At 44.9% G+C, this 18,703-nt stretch overlaps 1 protein-coding gene across 1 annotated transcript; it reads left to right on the forward strand.

Moving 5' to 3' along the window:
• The first annotated feature begins 9,382 nt into the window (after nucleotides 1-9,382).
• CHURC1 (churchill domain containing 1) lies at nucleotides 9,383-18,187 on the forward strand. Its single transcript, XM_083591692.1, has 4 exons — nucleotides 9,383-9,542; nucleotides 10,947-11,082; nucleotides 12,354-12,424; nucleotides 16,927-18,187. The coding sequence occupies exons 1-4, from the start codon at nucleotides 9,504-9,506 to the stop codon at nucleotides 17,017-17,019; spliced, it is 339 nt and encodes a 112-aa protein (XP_083447818.1). The 5' UTR covers nucleotides 9,383-9,503; the 3' UTR covers nucleotides 17,020-18,187.
• The last annotated feature ends 516 nt before the right edge of the window (nucleotides 18,188-18,703 follow it).

Here is an 18,703-nt window from a genome sequence, read left to right on the forward strand (position 1 = left end):
AAACCATTTTAACTCCCAAACTGACCAAATGTTTAAGTAATTACCATCTCAAAGGAATGGCCGGACTACCAGAAAAGCCAATCAGATAAGGCATTATCAGGTAACCTGGCAGATAGGAAAAACAACAACATTCAAATTTCTGTTGTAGACCGCCTTTTCTGTGATGTAGGTATGATGTACCTGGGAGGTGGTCTTGAGCTACACCCCTTCTGTGATGTATATATGATGTTTCTGGGGGTGGTCCTGGACTCCAGGGCGGGCAATTTAAAATGTCTATATAAGGACTTGCGCACATGGCTCAGGATCCTCCTCCTCTCTCCTGCGTGCTGGGGAGCACCCTGTTGCAACAGTTAATAAAGATCAGGCTTACTAGCTGCTTTGCTTCTCAATATTCTCTGGTTGGTCTCTGTTATTTTCTCCTACCGATAGAGAACCTACAAAAGGACTCTATATGGGCTCTTGGGAAAGGGAAAAGGAGCAGTGTTTTTTCTCTTAACAATAGCAAGGACCTTCATAATGGGACAGCCATTTACACCTGGTGTTTAATTGGGGGGTGTTCCTGTTTATTAGGAGAAGCAAAATCTATGGTTGTTTTATTTGTTATTATAGGCATATCCTCCTCCCCTTCAAGCAAATTCCCAGGGCAGTTGATCCACTTGTTGGAAGACGGTTTGAGCCTTTGGGTGCAATCCTGTACTCCATTAACTGGAAGTTAACCCCACTAAACTTAGTAGAGGGCTTAATTCTGAGTAGACACGATAGGCTTGCACTACTAGACTCACACTTTTTTCCCTTTAGAGTAAAAAAAGCCAAACCGTTGCACAGCTGCACTTGCTCTCAGGTAGAACTTATTTTTGTTAATAGCCAGAGCAGATGGTTGAAGGTAACAAAATATGGTAAGGCTGGAGATAGTTTGTAACACTTACGTAAGTTAGTTATAATATTTGTACTCTGTCCTTACTTTGTCAAAGGAGCTGATTATATTGTACTTCTGGTTGCTCTGTAAACTGAAGGAGCTATGGGAGCTGCAGTGAGCTGAGAGGCTGCTCCAGATGTTTTTAATCAATTTAAACATATAACTTGTATGACTTATGATTTGCTGCTGCACAGTAACAAGGGGTGGAAACAGGCTATTTACTAATATTGATGTCTCTGTCCTCTTCTATATAGCCTGGAGTCAAAAGCACAAAATGTCAGAAATGCTTCAAATATGACATTTAGTATAGCTTTTTTTCTTGAAGATATATTTCAGAACAGCACCGCAGAATGACTCAAAAACAATTTGCCGAGCCCTAAGGAAGCACAAACATTTTCAATTAAATAATGGACAGAATGGGAAGGGTATACTTTGTCAAAACTTCTTTCACTTTTATAATGAAAAGAGGGCTACAGTTCTGTGCACTCTTACTTTGAGATAAGTCTCATTAAACAATAATTGCAATCTGAATCATGTCTCTTCAGAAGAAGTAAGTAGGACTTAATTCAATTGGGTTTACTTCCAGGTAAATGGGATTAAGATTGCAACCTTAAAGATAAAGGGACCCCTGACCATTAGGTCCATTCGCGGACGAGACTGGGGTGGTGGCGCTCATCTTGGTTTATTGGCCGAGGGAGCCAGCATACAGCTTCCAGGTCATGGGGCCAGCATGACGAAGTCGCTTCTGGCGAGCCAGAGCAGCGGTACCTATTTATCTACTTGCACTTCATGCTTTCAAACTGCTAGGTTGGCAGGAGCAGGGACCAAGCAATGGGAGCTCACCCCGTTGCGGGGATTTGAACCACCAACCTTCTGATTGGGAAGCCCTAGGCTCTGTGGTTTAACCCACAACGCGACCTGCATCCCTCAATGCACAGTGAAGTTAAATGAAACAATGTTGATTTAAACAGATTTATATGGCAATATTAAAGTAAGTCAAGAGGCTATCCTCAAATGTTTTCTTCAGCAACAGTCCCACTGACTTTAATTGGTTTATTCTAGGGCTACATATGCACCATACCTTTAAAGCACTTTCTCTTCCCCCACCTCCAAATAATCTTGGGCCCTGTAGTTGCTGGGAAGTGTAGCTCTGTGAAGGGTAAACTACAATTCCCAGGATTCTGAGTGTGGGTATGTGCTTGGGAAATAGTTATTTTTATTTCCTGTAATTAATTTTTTTGTACTTCTAGCTGTGATCCTACTCTTTAATTTCTGATGCTTTTATTTATTGTAATATTAATAAATAGCTTACCATGAACCTTTGAGTTTGAAGAAACAGGCCTGCTGTCATGGCATGTCATTCTATCTGTGGTTCCACAGCCACAGATAGAACCAACAATCCTCCAATTAACCCAGGAGGGAGAGGGGGATTGACAGTTAATGAAACACCATGGGACTGTCCCCCCTGCTTGGGGTGCGGTTGGTTGGGTTTTATCTTCTAGGGATACTTACCCTATCAGACCTCCACTTCTTTCCCATACCATTTTGACCCAGGAGTCCTGGCCCAAGGATGATTTGTTATTGAGGGGATGTTACCCATCTATTGGGGAGGCTAGTATGGGATCTGGGATTTCCACAATTGAAGGGCTAGGGAGGAATGGCGGTGGGGCTAGATATCTCTATCGGCGAAGGGTTTCGAGATGCAGTGATCCTCGAACCCCTTCCAATCTATGCCCCATCCCAAGGGATGAGGGTAGGGAGAGCAAGGATTACACACCTCCGTCATTGGTGCTGTGCAATGCCAGGTCCATAGGCAACAAAACCGCCACCATGCGTGACTTTTTTGTCTCGCAGGGGATTGACCTGGCTTGCGTGACGGAGACCTGGGTACGGGAAGGCGAAGTAGTCTCCCTACATGAGATAACACCCCCAGGTTTCTCTGTCCTCCATCAATCGCGGACTGTGGGTCGGGGGGGAGGAGTAGCGTTGTTATTCTGGGAGGATTGCTCTTTCAGAGCTCTGCCATCACCGGCGATCTCCGGCATTGAATGTGTTGGTCTCGTGTGGGGCACCAAGGAGAGCTTGGCTGTCTGGCTGGTGTACCGACCACCCAGCACACCTGCAGCCACCCTGTCAGACCTGCTGGAGGTGGTGGCGGGCTGGGCCTTGGAGTTCCCAAACCTACTGGTTTTGGGAGACTTCAGCGTCCATGCCGATGCCGCTCCCTCCTCACAGGCTCTGGACCTAGTGACTTCCATGGCAACACTAGGGCTCTCCCAGTTTGTTTTGGGCCCCACTCATCAAGCAGGCCACACGCTGGATCTGATTTTTGGGGCTGGCATAGATGTGATCATGCTCCCCGCTGTGGAGGTGCCATGGTCTGATCACTACGCTCTGAAAGCCAAGATTGACTTCCCGCTCCTCCCCGGCTCGGGTGGCGAACCTATTTGGGCTCGTCCGCGAAAACTGATGGATCCTGATAGATTCCGACAAGCCTTGTGGAACCCTGCTCCTCCTGGCGACTCATTAGATGACCTTGTTGAGGACTGGAATAACCGGCTCTTGGCAGCCATTGATGAGATCGCGCCTAAGCGCCCTCTGCGACCCCGTCGAAACCGGGCACCTTGGTTTACTGAGGAGCTCCGGAAAATGAAGCGGGATTTCAGACGGCTAGAGCGAGTATGGCGACGGACTCGTGATGGAGCCTCAAGAACATCTTATAGGATGCTTATGAAAGCCTATGAGATGGCTATGAAAGCTGCTAATAAATCTTACTTTGCAGTTTCCATTGCATCCGCTAGCTCTCGCCCGGCACAACTTTTTAGAATAATTAGGTCAATAACGTCCTTAGGAGGACAACCAAATTTAAGCACAAATTCGACCCACAGCTGTGAGGCATTCGCGAGCTTTTTTGCGGAGAAAGTCCTGTTGCTCCGCCGTGACCTCCCTGCCAATTTAGATACAGTGACTGAACTGGAGGCCCCTCGACTGACTTCAGGTCCAGTGTTGGACCATTTCGATTGGATACTCCCTACTGATGTGGATAGATTCCTCCAAGTTGGTAGACCCACCACCTGCCTCCTTGATCCGTGCCCGTCTTGGCTGATTAGGGAGTGTCCAGATGTTGCACGGACCGCCCTGGTTGAAATTATCAATTTGTCCCTTGACACGGGGACATTCCCAGGGGAACTGAAGGAAGCAGTGGTGTGTCCACTCTTAAAGAAAACTTCATTAGATCCCTTAGACCTATCCAATTACCGCCCAGTTTCAAATCTTCCATACCTGGGTAAGGTAATTGAGTGAGCGGTTGCTGAACAGCTTGGTAGGTTTCTGGAGGAAACATCGGCATTAGATCCATTTCAGTCCGGTTTCCGTCCTGGTTTTGGGACAGAGACGGCTCTGGTTGCCCTAACAGATGATCTCCGTAGACAACTGGATCGAGGTGGGTCAGGACTGCTGATCCTTTTAGATTTGTCAGCAGCCTTTGACATGGTCGATCATGATCTTCTGGACCACCGCCTTGCAGATGTGGGGATACAGGGCATAGCCTGTAACTGGCTGTGCTCTTTTATCTCTGGTCGGGGACAGAGGGTGGCACTAGGGAGGGAAATGTCGTTGCACCACTCCTTGGTGTGTGGAGTGCCGCAGGGCGCAATTCTTTCCCCAATGCTTTTTAACATCTTTATGCGCCCCCTTGCCCAGATTATCCGGAGCTTTGGGCTGGGCTGTCACCAATATGCTGATGACACTCAGCTCTATCTGCTGATGGATGGCCACACCGACTCGGCCCCAAACACACTGACCAGATGCTTGGAAGCTGTGGCTGGATGGTTTCGTGGGAGCCGATTGAAACTAAATCCTTCGAAGACAGAGGTCCTATGGCTAGGTCGGGATGGCATGGGGATGAGGGACCAACTTCCTTCTCTTGCGGGGGCCCAATTAGTGCCATTGCCTTCCGTTAAGAGTTTGGGTGTAATCCTTGACGCCTCCCTTTCCATGGAGGCGCAAGTTACAGCAACAGCCAAGGCGACATTTTTCCACCTTCGCCGCATCAAGCAGTTGGTCCCTTACCTTTCCTGCCCCGACCTGGCCACAGTGATCCATGCGACGGTCATCTCCAGGCTTGACTACTGTAATTCGCTCTACGCGGGGCTGCCCTTGAAGCTGTCCCAGAAACTCCAGCGGGTACAGAATGCTGCAGCAAGGCTCCTCACGGGGTCTCTGCCATGGGAGCATATTCACCCAGTGCTTTTCAAGCTGCACTGGCTCACGGTGGAGTACAGGGTCAGATTTAAGGTGCTGCTTTTGACCTTTAAAGCCCTTCACGGAACACTCTAGTGGTCCAGGCCCTAAGGAAGTTAGATTGGCCTCAACCAGAGCTAGGGCCTTTTCAACTCTGGCTCCGGCCTGGTGGAACGCCCTGCCTCATGAGACCAGGGCCCTGCAGGATCTGATTTCTTTCCGCAGGGCCTGTAAGACAGAGTTGTTCCGCCTGGCCTTTGGCTTGGAGCCAATTTGATTCCCTCCCTCCCTCCCTCTCTTTCTTTTTTCTTTTCCTTCTCCTCCTGCGATGAGGCTACATTTTAATATTTTAATGTTCCATTCTTTTAATGTTGTATTTTATTTTTGTTTTTAAGTTGTAATCATTCATCTTGTTTTTATTATTGCTTGTAAGCCGCTCTGAGCCCGGCCTTGGCTGGGGAGGGCGGGGTATAAATAAAAAATTATTATTATTATTATTATTATTATTATTATTATTATTATTATTCTAACCATATCTGTGTTAATTTAAATCGAACAAGATCACATTAAATCCATATATTTTGATTTAACTTGAATGAGAACATGAATCCATGCATTCAAGATCTAACTGCAGGAATCTAGAGTGTCTTGCCATCTCTCCCTGCCCCCCCCTCCTCACAGTTTTGGGACCAGTTCACAACTTGAAATGGATTAGCATTAGTGCATCCTTCCATTTTAAGAGGTGTGGATATGGAAGATAAAAGCCTCAAAATTTAGGTGACGTGCAGAGAGCCTGTGTCCACCAGATTAGTCCACAATATGTTGCACATCTGACAACTGGGCCCCAGTGCTGATGGGAATGTTAGACTGCCTTGTTCTGTTCTATCATGTCACTTTCTGCATTATTCACTCATAGATAGCAAATCCTTCAGGAAAACAAATGAGCTACTACATAATTATCAAAATAATTTAATGTGAGCTACAGGATAGAATTGCCCCTAAGAAATAACTACTGTGACCAACCAACCTCAAAGCTCTGACACCCAAGCATTTGGAAGCCTAAAATCTCAGCATTTTTATTTGCTTGACTTGTTTTTGCTTAATTAACATCTGGCAGTGAATGTCTATTAGCCAAACTCTGTGAAACTCATCAGCAGACAACAGCTCTGGCTGAAGCACTGCAATTGCTCCAGGAAACTCCACTTAAACTAACACTCAAACAATGTGTGGGAGAAAGGTAATTAAAAGCAGGGGTGGGGGAAACGGGGAATAAGATAGTAGGTTTTCAGAAGAAGAGCACAAAGTTAACCACCTTCATTTTTTCAGTATCGGTATTTATGAAACAGACATTTTGTAATACAAACCTGAAAAGCTAACCGAGGCAGGTGTTAAATTTTATTATGCCTGGATTATGTTTCCCTGGAAGTAAGACCTGTGCAGTAGGTATACCACAGGCGTGGGAACCTCCAGCCCAGGGCTAAACTTGGCCCACCAGAAGTCCCAATTTGGCTCATGAGGTAATTTTCTGTGGGATAACATTTGCTTGATGCAACCTCATATTAAGTTTCCATAAATAAATTGGAATGATTTCTCAATAAACCTAATCTACCCCTAAATAAGTCCAGATGAATGCTCAATGGATATATCATTTGGAAGCGACCTTAGTTTGTAAGCCTGATGACAGGGACATTCTCTAGCTCTCTCTTTTAAATTAATTAAAGCCAATTTGAGAGACAATAATTGTCTAAAAGTTGAGGTAAAAAGATGATAAATAGAAAATATGTAAATGATAAGCAGGCTACCAGACCATGGATTCTCCTGAATCTCCTCTGAGCCTGGTAATGTTGCTTGGGTATTGGGAGTGTGCATGGAGACAAATGCCTCATAACGTGTCTGATTACAGTGGTTGGAGAGTTAGGGAGCTAGCCTTTGATGCTTGCAGTATGATGAGTTGGAGTGCTGGGAGCGCCCCTTCTTTTGCCTTGGGATCACATTGTTTAAGAGGCTGTGGAAGAGGGTAATGGGAGCATGTTACCCATATTCTTCTGGTCGGGATTAAACTTTTATATCCTACTTCCCAGATCTGTACTTTATCCTTTTCTGAGCCAGGGCCACATTGACCCAGTTATAAATTTATGGTGTACATAGTTGGGGTGTTTTTTTTGGGGGGGGGACAGATACAGCTTGTGGACCATAGGTAAGCCACTCCTGGTCTATCATATGGAGCAAACCCCACAGTTGCGGCTGCCATTGTGTATCCTGGCCTCTCCTATTGGCTGCTTGTCAAAGAGTGCTTTGCTTCCTGTGTGGGACTTGAATACTTGTCCCAGGGAGGTCTCTTTGCAGGCATCCCATCCAGGAATCTCTGTGGATGCTGTTTTGTGCACCTTCTTCTATATCCTCTTTGTGGTTTGTTTGCAAAACAGTGGCCATGTGTGGAGCGTTAAGGGGATTTGAACCCGTGTGTAGGGAATGTCTGGGGACTGGCAGTTGTAGGGTCATTGAAGGCTGTGCACCAGGGTTGATAAAGTGGGGTACTGTGGCATCGCACCATCTTGTGTGTTGTGATTCTGGGGTGTGCACTGGAGGCATGTTTCCAACCCCCCTGTGAATGAATAGGCTATATGTAGTGTCACTGGCACAGTCCCAAAGTATTATTATTACCCATTTGTCTTGTTTTTATGTGCTTGTTCTTTGAAGTACAGTGGTACCTCGGGTTACTGATGCTTCAGGTTACAGACTCCGCTAACCCAGAAATAGTACCTCGGGTTAAGAACAGTTTCAGGTTAAGAACGGACCTCCAGAACGAATTAAGTTCTTAACCCGAGGTACCACTGTACGTACATTGGATGTATATTTACATGTTTTGTGGGTCTTATTGCTAGTTGTGTATATTATATAGGGACCGCACTGCATATGGTACTGCAGTGTTAGCCAACATGGTACACACCAGATTACCGTATGTTGGACTCCCCTTCCCACTAGCCCTGACCATCACAGCCAGTGGTCAGGGACGATGGAAACTGTAGTCTCAACATCTGAAGAGCACTATGTTGGCTACCCCTGTTGTACTGTATCCTTGGGGGGGGGATCGCAAAACTATCCTCTTCTATTCATTCATCACAGAGTTCAGTGGGACTTTTTCTGAGGTAAATGCATAGGATTGCTGTCTCACAGTCCGTGTTAAGTCTGAACTGGATAGAATGAATGAATGAACTGATACATTCTCGTTCAGCAGTTTAGTGCTGGACTAGAGCCAACTTTCTGAAGACTTTTTATTTTTTTTAAAGACATGGTGACTTAAACGTATCAGCAACAGACAGCCCGTGGGATGTTAGTTATCTAGACGTTGCCATTTGCTGATGTCAGTTTTGTGACTGAAAGCCTCCTCCAGTTCCCTTTTTACAGAAGAGGGAAAACACCGAGGCGCGCGCCGTGTTTACCTATGAGAAATACGTAACCCTTGGGCGAGTGAGTTATTTTATCTGCAGCAGTACATATAGGTCCCATTTAAGCTCCATTATATATATTTTGCTGGACCATAAAGAAGGCTGATCGTCGAAGAATTGATGCTTTTGAATTATGGTGCTGGAGGAGACTCTTGAGAGTCCCATGGACTGCAAGAAGATCAAAACTATCTATTCTTAAGGAAATCTGCCCTGAGTGCTCACTGGAAGGACAGATCGTGAAGCTGAAGCTCCAATACTTTGGCCACCTCATGAGAAGAGAAGACTCCCTGGAAAAGACCCTGATGTTGGGAAAGATGGAGGGCACAAGGAGAAGGGGATGACAGAAAACGAGATGGTTGGATAGTGTTCTCGAAGCTACCAGCATGAGTTTGACCAAAGTGCGGGAGGCAGTGGAAGGCAGGAGGGCCTGGCGTGCTCTGGTCCATGGGGTCACGAAGAGTCGGACACGACTAAACGACTAAACAACAACAACAACATATATATTTTTCTCGAGTTAGGAGCGCGTAGTAAAGAAAACATAGTTCGCAAAAAGGCTGAGCGGCGCAAGGGAAAATCTATCTATCTATCTATCTATCTATCTATCTATCTATCTATCTATCTATCTATCAGGGTCTGCTGTTAAGACGCCACCTTCGCACCGCCGCTAGGCACCGCAGAACGTTCCGCGCCCGAAAGATGACCTCATCTCCTCCTCAGCTCCGCGTACCTGCAAACCCCGCCTCCCCGCCCACAGCCCAGACTCCCCCTTCCAAGAGAGGAACAGAGAGGAACGTTCGGAGTCGGGTCGAGGAAGTCTCGTTTGTTTCCTTCTTGTCTCTCGCGTGGAGTGTGACGTCAGGGGACGCGCAGAACCAGGAAGCAGCTGCGGAGGCGACATGTGCGGGGGCTGCGTGAAGACCGAGTACCCGTCGCGGGTAAGGGGCGGGCAGCAGGCGCCCTCTGCTTAATGGTGCCTCTCTCCGCAGGTTCACGAGAATGACCCGCCCCCAGCTTGCTCCAGATCAGCTTGGCACCCGCCACTCTATAGGCTGCCATGAAGCCATCGGGTGTCCCGTTTCTTCCTTTATTGGCTTAATATAAGGCGGGCCTCGCCTCTGGGCCCGTCGGAAGTGCTGCTCCGTTAGATCTGGGCAGCTACACTCCACTCTCGCACACGGGGGTTTAGCGGGGGCTTCCAGGTCAAAAGGTGTGACTTGCAGCCGACAGTCCTAACCTCTACTTCTTACAAAGTCAGGCCTGTTCCGCGCCCCCCTCCTCGGTGCTGCACTGTTCCCACCCAGTGTCTTCACCTTGGTAATGATTTGTTCGCTTTTAATTGGGACATCCGATGCCCCAGGCAGCTGCGGAAAGTCAGATTCAGAGTAGGTGGATGGGATTGCGTTGAGAACGACTAACCATATTCGTGCAGAATACTGAATGATGGTATTTTGGGTGGTGGCTGCACCCCAGTTTTCTGCAGGAAGGGTACAACCCTAGGTTAGCCTTTCCAGCCGTGCGCCATCACCCCAGCCACAGGGCCAGTGGTCATGGATGATGGAAATTGTAGTTCAAAATGTCTGGAGAGTGCCAGTTTGAGAGAGCCTGGTTTAGAACATTTGAAATTCCAGAAAAGCCTCACCGCTGAACTCAGTAAGTGTCTAGAGTTGCGGTTTACAGGTGACAGAGTGGTTTTAGGTTAAGGTTACCAGATTTTTTTCAATAAATCTGGGGACACTTTCAACTTCCTACTAAATAGATGGATTTTGTCAGGGGAGTGATTTGTAAATCCGGGGACTGTCCCCGGGAAACGGGGACGTCTGGTAACCTTATTTTAGGTTATAATCTATGACTATATTTACATATATTATGTTAGGATAATTGAGAATATGTGTGTAAAGTAATTCAGTATTACTAGCCCCATATGGTCTGTGTGGATGGCTGGAGGGAAACAGACAGACATTGGCACTGAAAGACAGTGGCTTGCCTGAGACCACTAAATGTTTGTAGTTAGCCTAAAACTAGAACTGGAGAGGCCCAGTCATGCTATTAACAACTTTTACATCGTCTGTTAGAGCAAAACTAGATTTTACACCTAGTATATAAATTGTGTCTGTTAAGTTTCCACCTTCATTGCTAATAGCTAATAGCAACGAAGGGATTTATATATGGGAATCTGTGTAGCCCTGAATCAAATCACCCCATTGCTGATTTTTTAAAAAGAAAAAAGCATTTTGTTCTAGTTGCAGAACTCCCATGTATTGCATAATTTGAAAATTAAATGAAGCTGTTATACGAAGAGAGCATTGGTTTCACAATAATAATTTTGTTCTTCTTGTTAGGGTAACACCTGCTTGGAGAACGGGTCCTATTTGATGAACTACGTGGGTTGCATTGAATGTAAAAAAAAGGATTTCGTGTTGATAGCAAACAAGGTAGCAGAAGATGATGATGGAGAGGAAATTATCACTTATGATCGTAAGGAGGCTGAACTTTTACCAACTGTACAGATGTGCTCAGGGCTTAAGAGGCTCATTCCCAGAAGCCTGTGTGTTGAAAGCTGAATATGTTCAGAAGAAGCACTTTTTTTGATGGTTACATTTTCAATTAGGTGGTAGTGATCCACTGTGACATGGTGCTCTCCAGGATACTTTTTGCAGCTGATGGAGGTAGTCATTTTCAGTTGTAAGCATAACCACATGACCAGATTCTCTCGGAATTGTGGCTGCTACTGAAAGAAAACCTATGTTCCCATTTCTTTCTATCTGGCTCTTAGGGAAATCTGTCTCTTGCAGTGCCATTCTGGCTACCAGCCCTCTTATTTATTTCCTATAGCTTCCAAGAATAGTTTCTATCCCCATCTCTTTCACCATTCTTGAAAGCTGCTTATTTATTTCATTTCTTTATTGAATTTATATACTGCCCTATACTCACATGTCTTAGGACGATTCACAGAATAAAAATCAAAATATAAAACCACAAAATACATAATCAAAATAAAAACAACAACAACCCAAGAACTCCCCCCCTTCAGTGAAATTGCTTGCAAATGTAATGCATGCAACTTTGGGTGATGATTGAATGAATGAACCAGTATTTCTCTTGTGTTGCCTGGCTAGTGCCACTCTTTAGAAACCAAATCAGCCATCTTCAATTCATGTAGAGATGTAAATTTTTCCAAATAAAGTTGTCGTAAAATTGTGATGGCAGTGAAAGATTTAAGTTGCGATTAGATTAATTACCTAAATGCAAAGGCTGTAAAAAGCTTCCGTGTTCAGCAGCTGTGGCAGTGAAAAGAAACTTGTTCTTTTGGAACATCATTCTAAGATTGGATGTATCTTCCTGGATTTTGCCACTTGGCTATTCAAACAATTTTAAATGAGCAACCAAGTGTCAAACTGCGCTGCTTCCCCCTCCAACTTCTCTGTACACCTCTGTTGTTCCTACTCCCGTTTTTCGTAGCTTCTGCTGCTACAATGGCTGTTTCTAGCTGGATGGGCGTTGTTATAGTAGCTACATATGTGCAGCTTCTCTCCTGTCAGTTTGGACAATGGTAGTGATACGAAAAGCAAAGTGAACATAGTATGAGAAAGCATAAATAATGGCTGTGCACCCCCAAATGCTTATGTGTGCGGGTGAATATCTTTTTGAAACAAGGGATTGATTCAGAGCATGAGCATGATTGGGGCCTAAGTGGTCCTGCTATCCAGGCTAATGATCTTTTCTAAATCCATTGGTTTTCCTTTCAGATGTATGTAAGAACTGTCACCATGTGATAGCCAGGCACGAATATACTTTCAGTGTAGTGGACGATTACCAGGTAAAACGCTTGTGACATTCATTAGTCTCCTGTAACTTTTTTTGCTTGTTTTTGTGTTAAGCTTCTGTGTCACTAAGATGCAAGAAGTATTGGGATCCAAGGTTGCAGTCCTGTGCGTACATATCTGGGAGTATGCCTCATTGAACATACCAGGGTGTATTTTGAATACATAAGCACAGAATTGTGTTGTGTATAGTTGTAATATAAAATTTCCAACTCTTTGGGTGGGGGGGAATCTAAAGACCATGTGTGATTTGCCTGATATGCTTCTGGGTTGTACTAGCTGCAGAATATGTTGCAGCTGCTACACTGCTTACAGTTATTCATTCTCTCTGTGTGGGTTTTAACAGTCTTTCATTTAAGAAATATGTCAAGGCACTATGAGGTCCATATCAAATGACAGACTATCCAACAGATACTACCAAACTTCTTTGTCAGTTACCGTATGTTTTGCATGGGGGGTGGATATTGCTTTGCTCATAGCCTCTAATATAAAGATAGCTCTTAATGTTTTACATCATGTTCAGTGGTGATAAGTGCTATTGCTGTCACTGTCCACATCCCCTCTTATAGCTGTATTTTTTTTTTTCCTTTTTGTCTTTTGTTTGCTTATGTAAACAATGTGTTTTCAAAATGGGTGCCGATGGCAGATGGCATAATTGCTTACATTCGGCATGATGTGCATAGCAGTATTTAGCATCTAATACAGACTGTTGCTTTTTAGAATCTCTGCTTTCAGACTTCCGGGTTGGCGCCATCGCCGAATGGCGGACTCCCTCCGAGCTCCGGAGGGAGTCTGCTCGGCAGGGGCTGGGTTCTACCGCACCGGCGATGCGGGGACCCTTAGAAACCACGGCCACGGAGGCCGTGGACATGGAGACTCGGCTTGCACCGTTAGCGCCCTCCCGACTCGTGAAGGAGCCTTTTTAAAGGCTACGGATCGGGTGCCGGGGAGAAGCGTGGTGCCTTGAGTTCTCTGCTTCCCCTGCTGAGCGAAGCCGCATGCCATTCGGCGGAGAGCGCTGACTTCTTCCATTGAAAATTCGGACTTTTCAACAACAACCCGTGAGTAAATTTGGAAATCGGGTTCAAAAGGAGGAAAAAAAATTTTTTTTTTTTTTCGAATTGGATACGAGCGGGGGGGATCCAAAAAGGAAGTCAGTCCCCTCCCTATTGTAAACTTTCCAAAACAAGGACGGGGAAACCAAGACCCAAAAAGGCTTGCATTGCTGATAAAAATCCAAAATTTCACGATGGGGAACTACAAGAACTGTGCTGGAGGAGGAACTGGAGAAGGGAAACGCAACCCCCCCCCCTGGGAACCGGGGTGACTGAAGAGAGAGCCTGGTGAAAGGAGTCGGAGATCTTGACAGCTGTCAAAATAGCTGTCAAAGTCGAAAAGCGGAGTGGATTTTATTATGAGAACTTGGCTGGTTAAATTTGATACAATTTGCTACAACTTGTTAAAATTTGGATACAAAATGGCGAATATGGATAACAAATTGACTTTTGGATTAGAGGAAACAAAGATACAACAATCCCCCTTGAGGAGTTTCGGGACATTACAAGGATTGGGAAAGTGGAAAAACACCAATGGAACTTTACAGGACTGGTTATCTTCTGGGAAAGCTGCAAAACGGAAATAACATCTCGTCTTCAGGGTGTTTTCTTTTTTGTTTTTTTAAAGGAGACAATAGATTTTTCTATTGAAGAAAGGAAGGGACTGAACGTAAGGTTTTGCCCCTGAATAACAACCATCCCTGCAGACTTACCAAACTTTCGAACTACAACGTTTTAGCAGCGGAACAAAGGGAAATTAGACTACAACCTGGAAAGAACAATGGAGGGAGTTCTATTACAGTTTTATTAAAGACTGAAGTTAAAGTTTTGAAAAATAATGATAATAATAATAATTTTGATTTTCAAAAAAATTTATTTTTAATTTTAAAAAAGAAAAAGCCAGCAAGGAGTTGGGGAAAAGTTGTGATTTATGGTCTTAAGAATTCTAGGCAGACACCAGGGGTTGATGGTCAGGGGGAAACTAAACCGGGGACAGGGGGGGGAGAACTAAAACTCCAAAGGCTTGCCAACTTGGTTATTTTTTGCTGAATTGGTCTATTATTCATTATATTTTTTTTATTCTCTACCTTTTCTGTTTCTATTATCTGGGGTGCTTCTTTTATTAAAAAATGGAAATTGTGGAATGACATGGGGTGGGTCTTGGGGAAAGAACACTGGGTTTTTTTTTTTTTTCTTTTTTTTTACTGTAAAACAAATTAAGTTTCAATTTGAATGGGGAACTTGTTTGGCCAACAATATGAAAGGGGAATATGGTAGGGGTGGGGGAAGGGGGGAGTCCCGTAAAGTGATATTTTTTGTATTTTTGAAAAATTTTAATAAATATTATTTAGAATCTCTGCTTTCATTATATATGCAGACATGCAAGTTTCTAGCCCTCAACCAGTTGAAAGAAAAGCAAGGGGGTAAAGTAGAAGGTTTTTTTCCTGTGCTGGCCCAGGCCCACTCTGCACCCACTCGCCCATACTGAAAGCCAGGCTTTAGAAGAGTTGGTCAGCTTCTGAGCTGTATGTTCCTGAGTGCAACTTCCCAGACCGAACGCAATGTTGTATCTCTGTCTCCCTCTGCTGGGTGGATATTGGATCTTTGTTAACATTCTCTCAGATAATTCATTAGTCCTTATGACTCATGCACAATTGGTAGTGCTTATTAAATTTTCAACTGGATGGTTACACAACCCAGTACTACTCCTGGGTCGCTACCCGTACATGCTGCTCCCAGTGACAGCCACCACAGTTTCCATTATAATAAAATCCTCTCACATAGGCATATTTCTCTCTTTTTCTTAAATGCAGTCACCAAAAGTAGATGATAAAAAGATATGATCAGAAGTGGTAAGGGTGGGCATAGTGGGGAGGATGCAGATTAAAGAGCACTGATTGTAAAGAGTCTTGGAAGATCTGGTGGGACCCATAAGGAGCTTCCATTGTGGCTCCTTGCTTTAAGTGAAAAGTCTTGGGTTCAGTTTCTGCAGTTATTCTGCATTGCCATGTCTATGTGCTCTCCATGGTTAAAAAACAAATAATAGAACTGTGGGTCAAGAACTGTTGAATTCTGAACTCTAGTTCTTGCAACAGTTAAGCAAATATGCATATACCGTATTTTTCGCTGTATAAGATGCACCAGACCATAAGGCACACCTAGATTTTGGAGGAGGAAAACAAGAAAAAAAAAATATTCTGAATCCCAGAAGCCAGAACAGCAAGAGGGATCTGGCTTTTGGGATAGCCTCTGGCTGTTCTGGCTTCTGGGATAGCCGCGCCAAGCCTCTTCAGGGCAGCGGGATGAAGGCTCCCCCTGCCCAAAGAGGCTGTGCGTGGCTAAGGCAGAAGCCAGGACAGCAAGCGGGATTGCTGCGCAGCGATCCCAATTGCTGCCCTGGCTTATGGAATAGCCGTGCGCAGCCTCTCCTGGGCAGCAGGATGAAGGCTCCCCCTGCCCGGAAGAGGCTGCACACGGCTAAGGCAGAAGCCAGGAGAGGCGGTTCACTGAAGGGGCGCTGCGTAGCTCTCCCTCTCTGCATAGTGCCCCTTAAGTGAAGCGGGAGGAGGAACAGAAGGAGCCCCTTCTGTTTCTCCTCCGGTTTCGCAGGACAGGTGCGTCGGAGAAGGGCGCTGCACAGTTCTCCCTCTCTGCGGAGCGCCCCTTCAACAAAGCAGAAGGAGGAACAGAAGGAGCCCCTCTCTGCGCAGCGCCCCTTCAGCGAAGCGGGAAGAGGAACAGAAGGAGCCCCTTCTGTTCCTCCTCCCGCTTTGCAGGACAGGCTCGTCGCTGAAGGGGCGCTTCGCAGTTCTCCCTCTCTGCGCAGTGCCCTTCGCTCCATAAGACGCACTCGCATTTCCCTTTACTTTTTAGGAGGAAAAAAGTGCGTCTTATGGAGCAAAAAATACGGTACTTGCTTTTTTGTATACTTGGGTCTCTGGTATAATTCTGAGAAGGGACAGGGAAATATAGAAGCCTGCTTTTTTGTCTACTCTCCCCCTATTCTGGCATTGCCTGCAAATTTTAGAGATTGTATTTGTGACCATAAGGAGAAGAAACTCAACAGCTTGAAAAAAAATGAGATCTGAGATTTTTCGGATGCTAAAGACTACACCCAGTACTTCATTTCATTTTCATAGTGTCGCGCTGGTTCTGAGCAGCTGGAATTGTACAGGCATGTCTTCACAATAATAAAAAAAGAAGTATTGGCTCATGTAGAAGCAAGTTCTAACAAACATGGCTTCAATATGATGTGACATGGGCAAACTGCACATTAAAGGTCTTGGTTTGTAAAACAGCAGCATTCTTTGATGACCTGGAGACTTTCTATTGTAGTTTTCAACTAGGTAGATGCTAGATTAGCCTGATGGGGCCTGGCCCGTGTTATGGGCAGCAAGTGTTTTCTCTCACTCTCCCAATGTATGTTTTGTCTCTTGTTCTAGGAATACACCATGCTGTGCATGCTCTGTGGCAGGGCAGAAGATTCTATCAGTGTCTTGCCAGACGATCCTCATCTGATGACTCCATTGTTCTGAGCCTCTTGTTTTTAGCCGATTGTATCATGTTAATTTTGTAACAGCAAGTTATGAAACATGGATTGGGGGGGGGATCCTGTTCAGTCCATGCAGAGTCAAGTGATATAACCCTCCTCCATGTTTTTAAGTTACAAGCTGCTTACCTCCTCTCCACTATAGGTACATACTGCTTCCTAAACTTGTAGGTGATAAAGAAGCCAATTTCCTCTGTGCTGGCTTTAGGGCCTAATTTTTAAGACCCATTGTCAGCTGGCTTTGGTAGGAGAAACAAAAATAATAATTCTGAGAGGGGTTGTTCTGCAGTTGGCTTCATGCAGAAATGATAACATCATCTGAGAGATAATAGAAATTAATCCTCAGCAGGAAAGAAGGTTGCTGGGCAAGGACTGCCCAGATTATTTCCTTTTCAGTGTCAGGAAAAGTCTTTTGTCAGTGTTACATATTTAGTGAATTGGCTCAAGTATGGGAGGTGTTGGGTTCCTTTGGCCTTTCTGATGTTGCTGTACTACAACTCCCATTATCTCTGGCCATTGGCCATGCTAGATGGGGCTGATGGGAGTTGTAGCTCAACAACATTTGGAGGGCCAAAGGTTCCCCACACTTAATACCTGAAGTGTGTTAGTGTGTTAGTTTAACAATTACAGTTCTGTCCTAAGTCAGTACCAGCCTGTGGTCCTTGTCTAGTTCTACCTGGCTTTGGTTGGGTTGTGAAATTAGGCGGGGAGTGGGGAGGATCTGGTGTGAGGCTGAGTAAAATGTGAAGTTGCTCTTCAGGAACAAAGCCAAGTGCTGTAACTTTTCAGCCACTGCTTCTGATAATTCTTGAGTATCAGCCTCTGGATCGCCCATTTTGGAAGTGTAATATACTATATATTTTGGACAGTTGTTTTGTTCGCTATGCATTTTGACATTGAAGATACCAAAACCAAATTTTGCATGGTGGTTTCTGAGATCAAGGAGCAGGTTTTTGTCTATGTTTGAAAACTATTGGATGCCACTTTGAACCACGATAGTGGACTGAGCCTTTCAGAACTCTGCTGAGTTTAACCACTGATTTCAAAGCAAGCAACTCTGGGGACAAAGTCTGCTAGTGCTTGATGAGATGGGTCTTTGGTGTGATCCAGCAAGACGGTTCTTGCATTTGGAATTAAAGCTTTCTTTAAACCCATGGTGTTGGAACTATTTCTTTCCTAAATGGCTAACCGGACCCACTAGAAAATCACAAGGGTACACTGACAAGCTTCATGGTGAAAATAAAGCATATTTTAGCCATCTTGTTGGACATCATAGTAGGTGCGATACAGCTTATGCTTCTGTCCTATTGAAATAAATGAGGCAAATGAGCCTGGGCTGCACCCATTGTGTGGGATTGAACCTTGTGCTATTAGGATTATCCCAATAGCACAAGCATTTTTTGCTTGCCAGATCAAACAATCCCCTCTCTTCTTTCCCTGTGTACTGTTCTGGTGGTTCTCCCAACCTCACAGTCCTGATTTTGGGGAAGGGAGGTGTAGAAGCCTTGTTGTGCTAGCAGGACTTCTTGTGCTGGCTCCTGCAAGCGCAACTTTTAAAAAAATCTGTCCCATTTTTAAATAAAGTGATACACTAGCCAGCACTTCCTTTAGCAGAATTGCACATTGCTCTCCTTGCTCTGAAGGAAGCCCTCTGTTCTTGCCACTTAGTG

Source organism: Podarcis filfolensis (assembly GCF_964270895.1).
Source record: "Podarcis filfolensis genome assembly, chromosome: 1".
NCBI lineage: Eukaryota > Metazoa > Chordata > Lepidosauria > Squamata > Lacertidae > Podarcis > Podarcis filfolensis.

What these genes read in the sequence shown, in the direction of transcription:
- CHURC1 (XM_083591692.1), top strand. Translation starts at nt 9,504, where the DNA reads ATGTGCGGGGGCTGCGTGAAGACCGAGTACCCGTCGCGG. An exon ending in AGACCGAGTACCCGTCGCGG is followed by an intron (nt 9,543 to 10,946) that starts GTAAGGGGCGGG and finishes TCTTCTTGTTAG; the next exon opens with GGTAACACCTGCTTGGAGAA. An exon ending in GGAAATTATCACTTATGATC is followed by an intron (nt 11,083 to 12,353) that starts GTAAGGAGGCTG and finishes TTTTCCTTTCAG; the next exon opens with ATGTATGTAAGAACTGTCAC.